Source organism: Anolis carolinensis, unplaced genomic scaffold (genome assembly GCF_035594765.1).
Source record: "Anolis carolinensis isolate JA03-04 unplaced genomic scaffold, rAnoCar3.1.pri scaffold_12, whole genome shotgun sequence".
Taxonomy (NCBI): domain Eukaryota; kingdom Metazoa; phylum Chordata; class Lepidosauria; order Squamata; family Dactyloidae; genus Anolis; species Anolis carolinensis.
Window position 1 is genome coordinate 3887279 of NW_026943823.1, and position 20118 is coordinate 3907396.

Below are 20118 nucleotides of genomic sequence, written 5' to 3' on the forward strand. Positions count from 1 at the left end.
GTGATTTGCAACCATGGTGCCAGCTGGGTTATTCTAAAGCATTAAGCGAGCTACATCTGAAGATGGGGTTTTATTTTTCCTTTTATTTCCAGGCAGGGAGAAACATAGTTTTTTTTTTTTAACATACTGATTTCTCAAACCAGTATGACCCACCCATCTTCTGCCATTACTTCTCCAAATGTACTTAAGGAATTTCCTTGAAAGAAAATTTCATTGAATTCATGGGCTAAGCGTAGTTTCTTAGTAGTGGGCAAGGTCTCCTCGGGTTGTATTGGAATTTGGCCAGGATTTACAGGCAAAAAAAAGGATTTTTTTAAAGGATTTTTTTTCCATCTTTTAATGCGCACTTTAGCTTATCTATTACTGTAACCTCGCTGGTTTTAATTCTATGTTTTTTAAGCATGTTTTTATTTCATAGGTTAATGTTTAGATTTTATCATTGGTGCATGTTTTTTCTCTATTGATGTATTGTATATTTTTATTGTTTTTATTTGATATTTCTGTGGGGGAGATGGAGGCGGGATATAAATAAACTTAATAATAATAATAATATTTTATTATGACACAGCAAACAAGATAGATATGCTGGATTTCGTTTCACAAAATCACAAGTCGAACACTTCCCAAGTTGTTGTTGTTGTTGTTGTTGTCATGATTATTATTATTATTATTATTATTATTATTATTTGATTATGACACAGCAAACAAGATAGACATGCTGAATTTCGTATCACAAAATCACAAGTCGAACACTTCTCAAGTGTCTATGACTATTATTATTATTATTTTTATTATTGTTATTATTATTGTATGACACAGCAAACAAGATAGAGATGCTGGATTACTTATCACAAAATCACAAGTCAAACACTTCCCAAGTGTCTATGACTATTATTATTATTATTATTATTATTATTATTATTATTATTATTATTATTATTATTATTATTTTATCATGACACAGCAAACAATATAGACATGCTGGATTTCGTATCACAAAATCACAAGTTGAACACTTCCCAAGTGTCTAGGACTGTGTGATGTATTTTCAGATGATGCGCGCAGATCCCAATCGGGTGGCCTTTTGCAGCTGGCAGATTGTAATTTTGTCAATGCCTATTGTTTCCAAATGCCGGCTGAGATCTTTTGGCACGGCACCCAGTGTGCCAACCACCACCGGGACCACCTGCACTGGTTTCTGCCAGAGTCTTTGAAGTTCAATCTTGAGGTCCTGATAGCGGCTGAGTTTTTCCTGTTGTTTTTCGTCAATGCGACTGTCACCTGGGATGGCGACATCAATGATCCAAACCTTTTTCTTTTCCACAACTGTGATGTCTGGTGTGTTGTGTTCCAGAACTTTGTCAGTTTGCATTCGGAGGTCCCACAGTATCTTTGCGTGCTCAGTTTTCAACACTTTTGCAGGTTTATGATCCCACCAGTTCTTTGTTGCTGGCAGGTGGTACTTGAGGCATAAGTTCCAATGAATCATTTGGGCCACATAGTTGTGCCTCTGCTTGTAGTCTGTCTGTGCGATTTTCTTATAGCAGCTGAGGATATGATCAATGGTTTCGTCGGTTTCCTTGCACAGTCTGCATTTTGGGTCATCAGCTGATTTTTCGATCTTGGCCTGAATTGCCTTTGTCCTGATGGCTTGCTCCTGGGCTGCAAGGATCAGGCCTTCTGTCTCCTTCTTCAGGGTCCCATTCGTGAGCCAGAGCCAGGTCTTCTCCTTATCAGCTTTTCCTTCCATTTTGTCAAGGAACTTTCCATGCAATGTTTTGTTGTGCCAGCTGTCAGCTCTAGTTTGTAGTGCGGTTTTCATGTACTGGTTTTTTGTCTGCTGTGCTTTGAGGAGTTTCTGATTTTTGACTTCAATCAAACCAGGTTCTTCACTTTGCTTTGAATATTCTGCCAGGGCATGTTCTTCTTCTTTGACTGCTTGTTTTACTTGTAAGAGTCCTCTGCCCCCTGATCTTCTAGGCAGATAGAGCCGGTCAACATCACTGCGGTACTTGAGACATAAGTTCCAATGAATCATTTGGGCCACATAGTTGTGCCTCTGTTTGGAGTCTGTCTGTGCAATTTTCTTACAGCAGCTGAGGATATGATCAATGGTTTCGTCGGTTTCCTTGCAGAGTCTGCATTTTTGGTCATCAGCTGATTTTTCGATCTTGGCCTGAATTGCCTTTGTCCTGATGTCTTGCTCCTGGGCTGCAAGGATCAGGCCTTCTGTCTCCTTCTTCAGGGTCCCATTCGTGAGCCAGAACCAGGTCTTCTCTTTATCAGCTTTTCCTTCAATTTTGTCAAGGAACTTTCCTTGATCAATGGTTTCTTCGGTTTCCTTGTAGAGTCTGCATTTTGGGTCATCAGCTGATTTTTCCATCTTGATTTTTTGATATTATTACTATTAATAGGTACTGCTCTGGCAGGAAGGTAACGGCGCTCCATGCAGTCATGCCAGCCACATGACCTTGGAGGTGTCTACGGACAACACCGGCTCTTGGGCTTAGAAATGGAGATTACCACCAACCCCCAGAGTCGGACACGACTAGACTTAATGTCAAGGGAAACATTTACGTTTACCTACTAATCTATCCAAAACCCTTGAATGCAAAATGTGCTTCTTTCCATAAATGTCATTGCACAATATTTGTCTACAAGTAATTGGTTGTCCCTCATAAATGTCATGCCATAATATTTGTCTAAAAGGAATTTCTTATATTTTTAAAGGATATTTGGGCCTATTTTCTCCCTTTTTCTTCCCATTTGACGGGACAAAGAAAGGTTGAACTCCCATGTCCCCATTAGGCCTGGAATTTCTCCCCTCTGGCGCTTGCGCTTTGCCACATGGGTTGCCATCTGGTAAAGGGTGGCTCGGCTATCCGTAAGTCAACGTCCTTCAGAAATAGCCGCATCTTGGATAACCTCTGGAAGACCTTCATCAGTCTTGCGTCGGCTTTATAAACCCAAGTGGGTTGAGCAGATTGTGGTCTCACTCTTTTCTCCCCAGTGTTTTAGAATTTCTGTCTAACTCATTTTGCTCAGTAGCGAAACCAGATGGTCAAGCCATCTTTGCCCATCTTCCTCTGAAATGTATCTTTCCAGCCTTGAAAGTTTCAAGCGAGGAGAAGATTCTTTGTGAAATAAGTCGTACATCTGGAGGCTTAACAGGGGGAGAAAAAAAAATACAAACAGAAGTTAAGGCTGAGACTTCAAAGCCTTTCGTTATTATTACACAACATTCCTTAAAGACAATTTAAGTCCCATTCCTCTTCCCCATAATATGCACTACAAGCCTCCTGTTGTGAATGCACAAGAAATAACAGATAGCACCGTAAGTGGTGCAATTGAGTGCTTAAGGTGTAATTCAGACTGATGCTACTGTTATGATTATTACAGTATCTGGCTTTTTGGAGAAAATGTCCACTTATAAACCCCCGTGGCTTGACTTCAGGACGTGCATTTCCTTGACTAAGTATTATCCTTGCATGTGCAAATTGCTCCATTATTCATGTTTCTCATTGTATCGAAATCTGGGTTACTGCTATGTATGCAAGACAATCGTACAACTCGAGTGTCCCCTGTGACTTTCAATTTGTGTTGTTTTTAAATAGCACTAGGAGGGTTTGTGTTTGCAAATCTTCAACACGAGAAGAGAAAATTCACTTAATTCATCGTATCTTTTAAACACAATGAATCAGTTATTATATTAAATGTGTGTGAGAGTGTATTAGAGTGATTCAGCAACTACAAAGAAAGGTGAGCTAAACCCAAGGTGGTAGTTTAAAACATTCTGCTGCCAAAAGTTTTAAGTGGATAATACTATTATGCATTTATCCTCTTGGTTAAGACACGAGGTGTTATGATCTTAAGTCGGTGCATCCAGAAATATATTTCCATATCCCATTTCCATATTAATTTATACAGATAGAACAATATTGCAAAACAAGAAGGAAATGTCATATATATATATATGTAATGGAATCACGGCACCGGACAAAACAACTAAACTAAACGTCCCACAACCTTGAAAATTGACAGCACAACCTCTCATCAACGCCTCTACGTTCATACAAAAAAAAAAAAAAAGAAAGAAAAATTAAGTCCTAGCCACAGCAACGCGTGGCCGGGCACAGCTAGTATCTATCTATATAAAAGGGTAATGAAATTTTGGCCTAGGACAAAACAACAAAACTACACATCTCAGGAACACTAAACTTGGCAGCACAACTCCTCATCCATGCCTCTACGTTCATAAAACAAAAAGCTCCAGCTACTCAAGAAAACGGCCACGCTTTGAGACTGCAAGGCTATTCACTGCTATTCCACCTGGCCAACAAAGGATTCTCATAAGCCACAGCAACGCGTGGCAGGGCAAAGCTAGTAAATATATATATCTTCTCCTTATCAGCTTTTCCTTCAATTTTGTCAAGGAACTTTCCATGCAATGTTTTGTTATGCCAGCTGTTAGCTCTAGTTTGTAGTGCAGTTTTCTTGGACTGGTTTATTATTATTATTATTATTATTATTATTATTATCATCATCATCATCAATATCATCATCATCATCATTATCAAATCCAATGTGATTTTCCAAATCAGAGCCCCAAAGAAACTGTTTTTTGGACTGTGCTCTATATCTCTTCTATGTCAGCTTCACATTCCATTCAATTTCTGCATTAATTTCCCGAAAAATTACATTTGCTTCCATACACGCGATTCAGACATGCATGCTAGCAATCACTGTATCTGCTTCTGACTCATCTTTATTCCACATTTGCTGCTAATTTCTCCAAAAACAAGCAAAGGCAGAAAGAGATGCTTTTGGACTCAACAGCATCTCCGGAAACATTGTCTTTTTAGGTGTGTGATGACAGAAGGACCATCTGCTCCTCAAGAATTTAAAGGCATGCGATTCAGTTTCAATGTTACCGAGCCATCTTGAAGACTCATGGAGAGATTCATGTACAGCACAACGTGGAAGACTTCTTTTGTCCAATAAACAACTAAACCAATCAAAATGACAGAAGGCATTTATTAAACAATGTTTCTGCCACTGAGGGAAAGCTATTGAAATAACAAGATCCAGCTGTTGGACCAAATTGAAGCTTCTCTTCCTCTGAAAGTCCCCAATTGTGTCTGGTATGTAATGTTTCATATGAAATGATTGCTTAATTTGCGGAATGCTTGCTTTTCTAAAAATATATTAAAAGGGGGGAGATATGAGCACCTGCAAAGAACAAAAAAGCACTGAAATGGCACCTGTGTTTTGTAACCATTAGAGAAATATAACAATTCAGTAGAGAGACAGACAAATATTTTGCTTTTGTGGCTCATTCCAGACACAAATACACAAGAGTTGCATCATTCAGGAAAACGATTAGAAAACTAAACAAATTAGATCTTTGGTTCTTTTAGTTACTTTTACAATAAGGGTAAATGAAGGACCTAAAATCCATGTAACCCATGAACCACCTCTAAACCCAGACAAGAGTCCAATAACTAGTGGTTCTCAACCTGTGGGTCCCCAGGTGTTTTGCCTACAACTCCCAGAAATCTCTGCCAGTTTACTAGCTGTTAGAATTTCTATGAGTTGAAGGCCACAACATCTTGAGAACCACTGATCTAGAGATAATGCGAGTCATGATTAAATACATCTGGAGAACATTGGGTTGAGGAAACCTGTTTGACTCTCTACAAGACGACAAGCTTAGTGATGGAGAAGACACATTGAAGCAGGTACCACATTCTATTTTCTTATAAAATATACAATTGGTCTACTGTATCTACAGATTCTATATCTATTCACAGATTCAACCATCCTTAGCTTGAAAATATTCACAAAGAGGACAATTCCAATATAATAATTGTAATTATTACAATTATTACAACCTCTGAGGATGCCTGCCATAGATGCAGGTGAAGAGTCAGGAGAGAATAGTTCTGGAACATGGCCATACTGCCCAGGAAAACACACAACAACCCTGTGATCCTGGCCATGATAGCCTTTGATAACACATTGCAATAATAATAAGAAGAAGAAGGAGGAGGAGGAGGAGGAGGAGGAGGAGGAGGAGGAACATGCCCTGGCAAAATATGTAAAGCAAAGTGAAGAACCTGCTTTGATTGAAGTCAAAAATCAGAAACTCCTCAAAGCACAGCAGACAAAAAACCAGTACAAGAAAACCGCACTACAAACTAGAGCTGACAGCTGGCACAACAAAACATCATCATAAATAATAATAATAATAATAATAATAATAATAATAATAATAATAATAATAATAATATACATCACACACAGTCCTAAACACTCGGGAAGTGTTCGACTTGTGATTCTGTGATACGAAATCCAGCATATAGATCTCGTTTGCTGTGTCATACTATGTTGTTGTGTCAATAATAATAATAATAATAATAATAATAATAATAATAATAGGAGCAACCCCAAGTGTCATCCAGTTCAACTCCCTTCTGCCATGCAGGAAAAGCACAATGAAAGAACCCCCAACAGATGGTCATCCAGCCTTTGTAGGCCCGAAGCATCCATTGAAACGATAACATTATGGGCTGGATGAAGTCCAACCATGGCTGGCATATATTGTCTTCTGACTGTACATCATTAAGCATTTAAACTCGTGGCCACAGATTTTTTTTACGACAACATTCATCTTAAATAACAGTAGCAATTGTATGAAACAGGAAACCTTCATAATATGTTCCTACATAGCATCATCCCTCTGGAAAGGCTGCAAAATTAATTATTCAACATCCCTGTGCTTTATTATGGGTTAATGGAATAATGGAAAGCTGCCTACCCTGATTTCATCACAGATATTTACTTGCCTAGATCGAACAATTACTTTAAATAATGTATTTTTTACTCTCATTCTCCTTTTATGAAAGCCACAATGGCTTTACCTTGTTATGTGACCCACCAATGACACTTGGTGTGTAGTTTTTATATCAGATCGGACAAGAGGAGTTTTGGGTGACTTCCATTGAAGAAACATAAACAGTTCACTAAAAAGGCACCATGAAGAATGCATTATTTAAAGAAAAAAACACCTCAACTGAAATTCATATGGAAAGAGTTCTTTCTCAAGGAGATTCAGTTGTTGCTCAAGATGAATTACTGTATATACTCGAGTATAAGCCTAGTTTTTCAGCCTTTTTTTAAGACTGAAAAAGCCCCCCTCGGCTTATACTCGGGTGAGGGTCCTGGTTGGCTTATATTTGGGTCAGCTTATACTTGAGAATATATGGTACATTTATTATTTTTCTCTATTATTATTGGTATTATTACATTTATTATCTTTCTCTATTATTGTTGCTACTATTACATTGATTTTACTCTTTTATTATTATTATTATTATTATTATTATTAATAATAATACTTATTATTTCACTCTGATATTATTATTATTATTACCTTTATTATTTTACTCTATTTATTATTATATGTATTATTTTCCTGTATTTATTATTATTATTATTACATGTATTATTTTACTCTATTATTATTAAAAGGATACATAAGCACATTTACATTGAAGAAGATGAGAATAATGATTTGATCAGAGTTGGACAATCTTATCTTAAATTTGAGCTTTATGAAAATATTCAAAAACATTTAACCTACTGATGCCTCGATTAATGTAATTTTATTGGTATCTATTTTTATTTCTGAAATTTACCACCCTCGGCTTATACTGGAGTCAATGTTTTCCCAGTTTTTTTGTGATAAAATTAGGTGCCTCAGCTTATATTTGAGTCGGCTTATACTTGAGTATATACGGTATATTTCATGTACTGAAATATAATTAATATAATTATAATATAATATAATATAATAATTCCCCCAGTGGTGTAGCAGGTTAAACCAATGAGCTGAGAACCTGCAGATTGAAAGGTCAGTGGTTCGAATCTGGGGGTGGGGTGAGCTCCCGCTGTTAGCCCCAGCTTCTACAAACCTAGAAGTTCGAAAACAAGCAAATATGAGTAGATCAATACGTAATGGCACACCATGCAGTCATGCTGGCCACATGACCTTGGAGGTGTCTATAGAAAATGCCGGCTCTTCGGCTTAAAAATGGAGATGAGTACCAACTTTCAGACTCGGACACAATTAAAGGGGGAAACTTTAATTTACTTTACTGATTTTAAAGTCTAGCATATGTAGGATGCACTTTAATAATCTTCCAAATAGGTTATTTCTATGTCAGTTTCTCATCCGGTCCCAGCCACTGATTGAGGTTCTGGGTTTTAGCCTGCCACTTTTGGACTCTTGCTTGCTGAGGTGTTCCTGCAAGTATCTCTGTAGACCTTAGGAAGCTATTTCTTGATTTAAGGCATTGGCTGATATCTCAACAGAGGACTTGCAACCAAACAGTGTTGATGAGATTAAATGAATGAAGTGAGCTGGAATTCAGCCTCATTCTATCAACTGCAACATGCAATGCAAAATATTATCCCTGTCCATATCCCACCTTCCGAACCGTGCTTCCATTAGTTTGAAAAACTTTTATTTATCGATCCATGAATTGTCCCAACCAACGAATCAAACAAAAATGGCTTCTTCTGGGTCATTACGTATGCACCGTCTATGAATAAATCATCCAGTGGAAAACAACTTCTGATTATTTCATTTTTCCTATCTTCCCGCAATCATGTATATTTAAAAATAACATCAAAAACCTGTTGTTTAGCTCTTTGATCTTCAAATGTAGAACAAACATGTTTCACCACAAGGAGCTTATTGTTAAGAATAATTACACCTCTTGTGAAATCAGGTGAAATGACAACCTTTTTAAAAATGTTGCAGTAAACAAATCCAGCATATCAGGGGAACGAACGCTATCTAGACAAGTGACAATAAGGCAAAATAATAGATAAGTAAACTAATGAGATTACCTTTTGGAGAAGGAGGGGGACCGGCTTTGCATAGGTAAATGCTGTAGACAATAGAGAACGCTAATTGAAAACATCAAGCCAAATCTAAAAAGCAACAATTACTTCAGTATTGTTCTGTGAACTTGGATCAGGTATATAAAGAGATATGAAATTGTATTTTTCTGTATCATCCTCCAAAAATCCTTTTTGTTGAATGTTTATATTGAACTCTCAATTGCCAGAACAAACTTATAGGTTATGCCAGTTTTGGATATTGAAGGGTAGATCCAATATAAGTAAAGCTCTTTTGGTCGGCTCCTATATTAGTGAAATAGTGAATCTATTTTTTGATTTAGTCTTAACTTGAAAGAATTCAATCCAATGAGCTAAATCATTTCAAGAGACAAAGTTCAGCACCTTGGATAGCTCTCTTAGACCTTAGCCTGAAATCCATAGAGGAGTCAATAACTCCGCCCCACAAACAAATATATTGCATTTTTAATCATTTACATAATCACGCTTCATCTATAGGCAGATTTAATGTGCTGTTCACAAAGGTTCATTTAACCAACATTATTTATTTTGAGGCAACTGGCTGGTAACTTGTGCAATCTGGGTAAACCGTGAATCATTTAGTGTCCTTGCTTTTGGTGGGGGCCCTGATCTGCTTTTTGGGAGCTTCCCAAATACTTTAGGGCAGATATCTGTTTTTGCTCCGGGGTGCCAAAATATCCATTTTCTGTCGGAACATTATGGTGGGGCTTTCCAGGCTCTCCTTCCCATCTTTTTAAGCATTTAAGGTGTTTGTTTCTACTCTAGATGAGAGTCACTTGGCTGCAGGAGAGGTGTCCATGCTTTCTCTCAACAGCACCGGCATGCTAAGCAACTTTCCAAGAGGCATTTTAAAAAGGCACAGTTAAGGAAGAGCTGTGACATGTAGCTCAGTAAAGCTATCCTCCCTGGACTACCTTAAAAATCCCGTTTTCAGTGCGTGCAATCTCAGTAGAGCTATCCTCCCTGGACTACCTTTAAAATCCCCTGTTTTCAGTGCGTGCAATCTCAGTAGAGCTATCTTCCCTGGACTACCTTAAAAATCCCCTGTTTTCGGTGCCTGCAATCTCAGTAGAGCTATCCTCCCTGGACTACCTTAAAAATCCCCTGTTTTCAGTGTGTGCAATCTCAGTAGAGCTATCCTCACTGGACTACTGTTTCATGCTCCCAAAGTACTGAAGGTATAAAAAAAACGAATAAAATGGGGAAAACAAAATCCATGCTCAATCCTAATAAGTTATCTCAAAATATTGAATTTACATTCCTGTCTGTCTTTCTGTACTATTTCAATTAAAACATGCATCAAACACAACAGACCCTAATTCAATTCTGTGTTATTTTCTTAAAACCAGCCTCGTGTTCTCTTTCATTATATTCAGTTACTTTACAAAGACCTCGGCATCCTTTCCGCCGGCCTCATAATTTTTCATTGGAAGTCATTAAATGCACCTGCAGACACTGGACAAAGCAATCCAGAGATAATTGACAATATTTCTGCCTCTTTCGAACGTTTGTCAACAAGCAAGATTGTTGAGCAATAGAGGCTCTCAGATGACAGAATGATTCTAGCTTTTTAGACAATATCTCTTGTCAACAAGACAAAGTAAAGACTTGTCAAAATAATATGTTTCTGCAGAAGAAGGGTGTGGGCTCTTTTCTCCAAGCCTAAATATGTGAAGAGAAGGGCAAATAATTGAATTCAACTTTCCATCGACATTTATTCCTTAGTCAAATACCAAGTAAAATCAAAATAAAAGCAATGGAATTAAACGATGTAACCCACAAAGCCTCTTATTTAACAAGGTAACTATATACACAATGGGTGCATCAACATAACAGAATTAATGCGGTTTGACACCACTTTATGGTCCAATGCTATGGAATCAAGGGAGTCCCAATTTTGTGAGGCAACAGCACTCCTTAGCAGAGAAGGCTAAAGATTTTTTGAAGCAAAGGTTTCTGTGAAGTCCCAAGAAATGTTTATGTATTATATATTAGATTATATAGTCCAGGGACTATATATCAGGCATAGGCTGGGCAAGTGGCAGATGGATGGAGAGTGCTTGTGTGAACTAATTCACAAGGTGCAAAATAAAAAAACAAAGAAATAAAAATACAATATATAAAATTACGAACAATTTTAACCAACATTAAATTAACAGTATTTTGGTAGAAGACAACCTGCCCCCGAGAGCCATCCAGTACAACCCCTTTTTGCCAAGCAGAAAAAGCACATTCAAAGCATCTCAACAGATGGGCAATAATAATAGTAATAATAATAATTATCATCGTCATCATCATTCTCATCATCATCATCATCCCATGGGTCATCCAGTCCAGGAAAAACACAATCAAAGCACCCCAAGAGATGTCCATCCAGCCTTAATAATAATAGTAATAATAATAATAACAAAACATTGCATGGAAGGTTCCTTGACAAATTGAAGGAAAAGCTGATAAGGAGAAGACCTGGCTCTGGTTCACAAATGGGACCCTGAAGAAGGAGACAGAAGGCCTGATCCTTGCAGCCCAGGAGCAAGACATCAGGACAAAGGCCATTAAGGCCAAGATCGAAAAATCAGCTGATGACCCAAAATGCAGACTGTGCAAGGAAACCAACGAAACCATTGATCATATCCTCAGCTGCTGTAAGAAAATCACACAGACAGACTACAAACAGAGGCACAACCATGTGGCCCAAATGATTCATTGGAACTTATGCCTCAAGTACCACCTCCCAGCAATAAAGAACTGGTGAGATCACAAACCTGCAAAAGTATTGGAAAATGAGCACGCAAAGATACTGTGGGACTTCCGAATCCAGACTGACAAAGTTCTGGAACACAACACACCAGACATCACAGTTGTGGAAAAGAAAAAGGTTTGGATCATTGATGTCGCCATCCCAGGTGACAGTCGCATTGACGAAAAACAACAGGAAAAACTCAGCCGCTATCAGGACCTCAAGATTGAATTTAAAAGACTCTGGCAGAAACTAGTACAGGTGGTCCCGGTGGTGATGGGCAAACTGGGTGCTGTGCGAAAAGTTCTCAGCCGGCATCTGGAAACAATAGACATTGACAAAACTACGATCTGCCAACTGCAAAAGGCCACCCTACTGGGATCTGCATACATCATCCGAAAATACATCACACAGTCCTAAACGCTTGGGAAGTGTTCGACTTGTGATTTTGTAATACGAAATCCAGCATATCTATCTTGTTTGCTGTGTCATACAATTAAAATAATAATAATAATAATAATAATAATAATAATAATAACAACAACAACAACAACAACAACAACAACAATAATGATAATAATAACCACCACTACCACCACAGGGGCCACCCAGTCCAGGAAAAACACAATCAAAGCACCCCAACAGATGGCCATCCAGCCTTAACAACAACAACCCCAGTGGCTATCCAATCCAGGAAAAACACAGTTAAAGCAGCCCAACAGATGGCCATCCAGCCTTTGTAACAACAACAGAAACCCCAGAGTTTTTGGAAACTTGCAGGTTAGTGCCAAGCTCTCTGGGAAGTGATATTATTGTCCCCTTTTCTGTGGCTCATAATTGCTGATTAAGAAATCAATCGTGAGGCTCTAAACGTGGAGCATGTCTTTTTTCATATTTCTGATTCTATGTGTCCTGTTCTCCCCCTCCCTACAGGTATTCCCTCTGACTTTTTTTTAAAGCCATTCTTTTCTAAGTAGAGATAAATGAGCCTCAAGCTGCTGCACCTGCTCTTCCCACAGGGCAACCAACTTGCACTTGCTGCAGGTAGAAGAGCCTAGATTCTCTGGCAAGAAAGCAAAGATGGCACAAAAACAATGCCTTCACTACATGCAGGATTTCCTAGTATGTAGATTGCAGCACTCTCTCATGGAGCGTGATGCAAAATGCCTGTTTCCTTTTCCTTGTTTGCTGAGATGAGGAGACCTTATAGAGCTACCAGCTGCAATCTCTCCTCCCAGTCAAGCCAGTGACTCACTTCCTCTGAGCAGATGCCCCTCTCTCTTGGACCATATGCTCAAAGGTTGCTCATGGGCCAAAGTACACAAAAGCACACAAGCTAGCTCCCAAACGTCTCGGCCAAACAGTCAGGCTTAACTCCAAAAAAACATGTGTGCCATCTTCTATCTCCCCAGAGATGAGTATAGATAGTAGAGATGTGCATGAAAATTTTTCTTTCATTTCCTTCGTGCTATTGTTTGTTTCAACTATTCGTCTACAGACAATGAATGAAGACATTTTTATAGGAAACGAGAGGTGACATCAAAATGAAAGCCGCATAGTCATTGTGCTTGCTTTCGTTTTCTTTTCGTTTCGGACCCTTAACAATAAGCAGGTACGGACAGAGGGCTGCAGTGCTTTCCCATTACAGCTTATATGTATCAATGGTTGTGAATAATAATATTAATATAAATAACAATAGCTATCCTGGGACCCTAAGCTGAGTCTGAGAGGCGAGTCCCTCCGCATTACATCCGATGTGTGCCAATGGGTATTCATGATAATACTAATATGAATATAAATAACGATAGCTATCCTAGGACCCTAAGCTGAGTCTGAGAGGGGAGTGCCTCCCATTACATCCGATGTGTGCCAAGGGTGTTAATGATAATACTAATATGAATATAAATAACGATAGCTATCCTAGGACCCTAAGCTGAGTCTGAGAGGGGAGTGCCTCCCATTACATCCGATGTGTGCCAATGGGTGTTAATGATAATACTAATATGAATATAAATAATGATAGCTATCCTAGGACCCTAAGCTGAGTCTGAGAGGGGAGTGCCTCCCATTACATCCGATGTGTGCCAATGGGTGTTAATGATAATACTAATATGAATATAAATAACGATAGCTATCCTAGGACCCTAAGCTGAGTCTGAGAGGGAAGTGACTCCCCATTACATCCAATGTGTTTTAATGGGTGTTAATGATAATACTAATATGAATATAAATTACAATAGATATCCTAGGACCCTAAGCTGAGTCTGAGAGGGGAGTGCCTCCGCATTACATCCGATGTGTGCTAATGGGTGTTAATGATAATACTAATATGAATATTAATAATGATAGCTATCCTAGGACCCTAAGCTGAGTCTGAGTGGGGAGTGCCTCCCATTACATCCGATGTGTGCCAAGGGTGTTAATGATAATACTAATATGAATATAAATAACGATAGCTATCCTAGGACCCTAAGCTGAGTCTGAGAGGGGAGTGCCTCCCATTACATCCGATGTGTGCCAAGGGTGTTAATGATAATACTAATATGAATATAAATAACGATAGCTATCCTAGGACCCTAAGCTGAGTCTGAGAGGGGAGTGCCTCCCATTACATCCGATGTGTGCCAATGGGTGTTAATGATAATACTAATATGAATATAAATAACGATAGCTATCCTAGGACCCTAAGCTGAGTCTGAGAGGAAACTGCCTCCCTATTACATCCGATGTGTGCCAATGGGTGTTAGTGATAATACTAATATGAATATTAATAATGATAGCTATCCTAGGACCCTAAGCTGAGTCTGAGAGGGGAGTGCCTCTCTATTACATCTGATGTGTGCTAATAATAATAATAATAATAATAATAATAATAATAATAATAATACTCTGGGGAAGACCCAAACATTTTAAAATCTGTAAAAACATGGCTGTGTGCCCAAGCTTTTAATGAGTAAACGTCTAAGTCAACATGGTCCGGTTTAAGGCTGAAGCATGAGGTTTTTGGACGAATGGATCTAATTACATGTATTTTAAAGTTTGATAATGTATTTTAGTAGTTTTATTAATTGATTGTATGTATTGTTTTGATTTATAACTGTGTTTTCGGCATTAAATTTTGCCAATTGTTGTAAGCTGCCCAGAGTCCCCCCGGGTGAGAAGGGCGGGGTATAAATGCTGGAAATAAAATAAATAATAATAAATAAAAGTTGGCGGGCTAAAAGGGGTTGAAATGCCCTCCGTGTGTGGTGATTTTCACCCCACTAGCCCAAAAACCAAGCAAAGGGGGTGGGTGATTGGAAGCCCTCCCATTGGAGCCAATGGTCCGAAAATTTTCATTTTTTCGTAAACCAGATGAAAATTTTGTTAGTATAGGTGCCCCATTTTCGTTAGCGGGAACAAATACGAAAATGAGACCAAACGAATGAAACTACACAAAACGAACAGCCATTCCGTACAAAAGCACAACACTAATAGATAGTCCTGTTCAACCCAGACATCTCAAAGAATGAGACTATAATCCATTCACTTTAGGACATGGCCTACCTCTGTGTTTCATTACTTAAACAGAAAGGAGGGAAAACATCCCATGACTCACCCTGCCCACAAATGAATTGCATTATAGCGTTGTTACTGAAATCTTTGTTGCAACATGTTAAAATATTAAAGAAATAAATGTTGTGGCAGAGAACTAGGTCTGCGTGTCAGTTTTCTGTGTTTTTAGCGGTCCCTCGAGGAGCCTTAAGTGGCATTTGAGCTGCTTGTGTTTTTAAAAGCCCCAAGGATGCCAGAATTTCAAATCAAAAGATCTTTTACAGAATAACAGGGGCTCGGTTCTCTTAATGTATAAATGCTCCAAAACATAAAAAGAAACATTTTACCAGCTGCTTTCCCCCCCTCCTCTCAATATATCTCTCTGTCTCTCATGAATCCCGTGAGGAGGCTCGTCTTTGACACAGCCTACAGCTAGTTTGACTGTAGGAAGTTAAGTAAAGAATGGTGTTCAACCTGCTCTGTAGTAGCTGAGGAAATTGAATGGGTTGGAGAGCAGCGAGCTACATCACACATGAATATGTGTCTATTAAAAATAAATAAGTACATAGTTGGTTTCCCCTTGGAGAAAACAACAAACAAGGAAAAGAGAGCCACAAAAGTGAATATGCTAACTTTGATTTGTGTTTTCAGCCCCAATGCACTGCAGGAGACAATGAAATAAATGCACAATCAATGTTATCTGGAAAAGGGTAGCTAGCTCGGTTAGTCTGTTGCAGCCAACAACAGGGTTTTGTGCTATCTTAATGATCAACACAATGAGCCCATGGTGGTACAGTGGGTTAAGCCACTGAGCTGCTGAAATTCCTGACCAAAAGGTTGGAGTGTGAATCCGGGGAGCGGGGTGAGCTCCCACAGTTAGCCCCAGCTTCTGCCAACCTAGCAGTTCAAAAACATGCAAATGTGAGTAGATCAATAGGTACCACTCCGGTGGGAAGGTAATGGCCACATGACCTTGGAAGTGTCTACAGACACTTTTACCTTTTGTTACGCATAATTTATTTATTTATTTTATTTACATTACTTTTACCCCGCCTTTCTCTCCGAGGAGACTCAAAGCGGCTTACAGTAAATAGGCAAAAATTCAATGCCTAAAAACAATGTAAAAACAACAATTCATATAAAACAATCTACAAAACAGCAGTTCATATAAAACAGATACCATTACAAAATAAAAACACATTATATAAAATTTTAAGAATGTCCAAGATTAAAATCCATTCATCCAGAATCCGCAAGTCTTCGTACAGGTCATGTAAAGTCCAAATTTACATAAGCAAATTTCAGTCGCGTCCAATGGAAAAGACACACAAGCAAGAGGAAAAGGAACAGAAAAAAACTTTACTCTCCTCAGCAGAGTTAAAATATAAATTTGCAGTATTGCATACAAAATCAAACAGTCCAACAAACTTACATAGTCCTTGTAAGTAGCACAGAATAAGGCTTCTTCATCCAAATGAGAGAGTAGAACATAAACAAATAGCTATTCCACCACAGCGGAGAGCATCGCTGTTAGAGCATTGTTAATTCAGCATCTCTAAACTGTATTCTAACATCCATACAGTTATACCCCACCGGGTGTGGTCCAAAATTGCTAGCTGACCTACACCAGCAGCTGTACATAATAATTAACATCATAAGGTTTTCTTTAATGCACACACATACTTGATCCTGTTACGACTTATTGTAACACCTTTACGCTATGTGTTCCCTCTGAGCTTACCTGTAACTGTCAGTAATTGAGAAAAAAAAGTGATTCTCCCAGGCATTGTATATTGTTCAGCTCCTCCTGAAAAGGTGCAAAGAGTTTTGGAGTTGTTCGTTCTTCAGTAAATAGTTCCATCTGATTCTGGATTTCCTTACATGTACCAATACAATTTGTGAAGTCTTGGCTCTGCCTTTCTTCTCCTTTGCTTTAGTTCCCCCATTTATAGGTTTTCCCAATAGTGTGGACACCTCCCTTTGTATTAGTTTGGGTGGAGCATAAAAAACCGCCTTTGTTGGTCTATTCCATTTGCTTGTACAGAGCTTCTTGCTAGATTCCTTTTCTTTCTGCAGCAGAGCTGCAGTGATCAGAGGCTTGGGCATTGTCTGGTAATCATAGGCCCAAGCAATCCAAAACCAGCATCCTTAGCACTGGCATTCAGCTAGTATTTATATACCACCAGTCCCAGAGACAACAGAAGCTTTTTGACCAGCTTAAGCTTTACAAGGAAGAAGATTGAGACAGCTTATGAGCACCAGCTTGGTGGCTGATTGATTTACTGCTGTATTAACTCTTGTTTTATTGTCTTACTGTGTTTTACTATTTTTTGTATATTGTTTAATGTATTTATACATTGTTTTTGTAAATTGTGCTACTTGGGCCTTGCCCCATGTGAGCCGCCCCGAGTCCCCGTGGGGAGATAGTGGTGGGGTATAAATAAAGTTGTTTTTATTATTATTATTATTATTATTATTATTATTATTATTATTAACCATAGCTTTGCATCAGAGGTAGAAGACTTTCAAGGACTCCAGAGAGATGACTGCAATCAACAAAATCTCTGTTTGAAATATGTTGGGCCTTGCCCCATGTGAGCCTCCCCGAGTCCCCGTGGGGAGATAGTGGTGGGGTATAAATAAAGTATTATTATTATTATTATTATTATTATTATTATTATTACTATAGACCATAGCTTTGCATCAGAGGTAGAAGACTTTCAAGGACTCCAGAGAGATGACTGCAATCAACAACATCTCTGTTTGAAATATGTTGTCCTAAGCTATCTTTTAATACTCCTGGGTGGAGTTAACTCTTTATTCATGTTGTTTTCAGTATTTTTTCACCTTTCCTAAAGTGCCTTTGTATGTTAAGGGTCTTGATCTTAACAGAAGTTATACAAATAGTCCCCGAGTAAAGCCAGACAATATAGTTTTTTTCCCCAAAGGCTTGGGCATGCCATCACACAACTGCCTTGGACCTTCATGGCCTCTAGGATAGTTATTTATGATAAACAACTAAATTTCAAAACCACATGCAACAAGCAACCTCATCTTCTTCCTAGCATGTTATGATCATTGATGAGACTGTCTACAACAGGGGTCCCCAAACTTTTAAAGCCGAGGGCCGGTCCACAATCCTTCAGACTGTTGAGGGGCCGAATTATCATTTGAAAAAAAATACAAACAAATTCCTATGCACACTGCACATGCCTTATTTGTAGTGCAACAACAACAACAATGAAAGAATACAATATTTAAAAATGAAAACAATTTTAACCAACATAAACCTATTAGGATTTCAATGGAAAGTGTGGGCCTGCTACTGGCCAATGAGATAGTCAAGCTAATTAGGATTGTTGTTGTTGTTGTTGTGTGCCTTCAAGTCATGTCAGACTTTGGCCGAGCCTAAGTCTAAAATTAATTATTTATTTACTGCATTTATTTTCTACATTTATATCCCACCCTTCTCACCCCGAAGGGGACTCTGAGCAGCTGTATGTACATACAATATATTATATTATTAGCATAAGACAATATTAGCATTATATATTACTATATTGAACTATACCACTATACTATTATATAATATGTAATATATACCATATAATTAATATTATTATATGGTATTACTATTAGTATTATATTGTATAACATAAGATTATTATCAATATTATATGTATATACAATATATTATATTATTAAAACTGATATAAAAATATTATATTATAAAACGGAGGGCGGGGGCCAGGTAAATGACCTTGGAGGGCCACATCCGGCCCCCGGGGCTTAGTTTGGGGACCCCTGGTCTACAATGTCACCCATTTGTGGCACCACATCATCTTATAAGAAGGACACAGAGATGGAGAAAACCAAAGATGAGGTGCCCTGTTTGCTCCTTTGATGCGAGCCAACAAAAAACAGCATTGACAAGTTCTTTCTTCCACCCTGTCTTCTTTTGACAGTTTTTCAGAGCTGGGCACCTGCATTAGTTCTGCATGTCTGGCATCTGACAAGTCCTATTTGTTTTGTAGATAATTGCAACTGTTTTATTCCTCTCCATCCTACTAGCACTGTACTCTATCACACAAATGCAATGGTTGTTCAGCTTATTTTCTGAGATGTGCTCTTCAAGCTAGAAAGGGCAGCGGGGGGAAAAAGAGTGATAGCTGCTGCTCTGCCCAATAAACAAAGCATAAATGTGTCATATCAGATGCATTTGCTTGCTTACAGGAAGCCTGCTGTTTACCCAACCAAATTCTACAAGCAGAACCATGAAGATAATTTTTCGACAATTTATTGTATGTTTTCCTTTGTAAGCCAGTTCTGCAAATGCTCCAACTGCCCATGTTTGGCAATGATGGCTTTAGTTTGTTCTCTGCTGTTTCCCTTTCCCAGTTGAGGATAGATGTGGGTTAAACATCAGGAGATGCACAAACAAATGTTAAGACAACTCGACACAAAAGCAGCAATTGTTTTCAATATCGGCACAGTCCCAAGACCTTAACATGTGTGAAATATTTTTAAAAATATCATTTTTGCTACTTGCTAAATATATTGTGTGGAGTGGACGTCAGAATTTTAAAATACTGGTAGTGCTTTAAAAAAATCCTCTGAGAGATGTAGAAAAAGATATATGAAATGTCCAATATGGATCTTTCATGGGAGCAAAAGTAATAGAATGCATTTCATTACTTTAACAGACCATTTCTAAGACATTCTGCCTTCGTGTAGTATCGTATCAACTTATATCCTTCTGCTTTAAAGAAGATGAAGATGAAATGAAATTTTCCCACATTTAGAATTTTATTTTACACTAGCTGTGCCCGGCCACGCGTTGCTGTGGCAAAGTGGTGGTGGTATTGGTTAAAAATTGTTGTGTAATTTTTATTTGACGT

At 38.3% G+C, this 20118-nt stretch overlaps 1 protein-coding gene across 1 annotated transcript in view; it reads right to left on the reverse strand.

The window, feature by feature from the left end:
• Nucleotides 1-254: 254 nt before the first annotated feature.
• The window catches only part of LOC134294068 (uncharacterized), a 76226-nt gene continuing 56362 nt past the window's right edge, over nucleotides 255-20118 (reverse strand). The window contains exon 4 of the mRNA XM_062963894.1: nucleotides 255-3163. Coding sequence (XP_062819964.1) covers nucleotides 1049-2383 — 1335 coding nt within the window. The 5' untranslated portion in view covers nucleotides 2384-3163 and the 3' untranslated portion in view covers nucleotides 255-1048. The remainder of the gene's footprint in view (nucleotides 3164-20118) is intronic.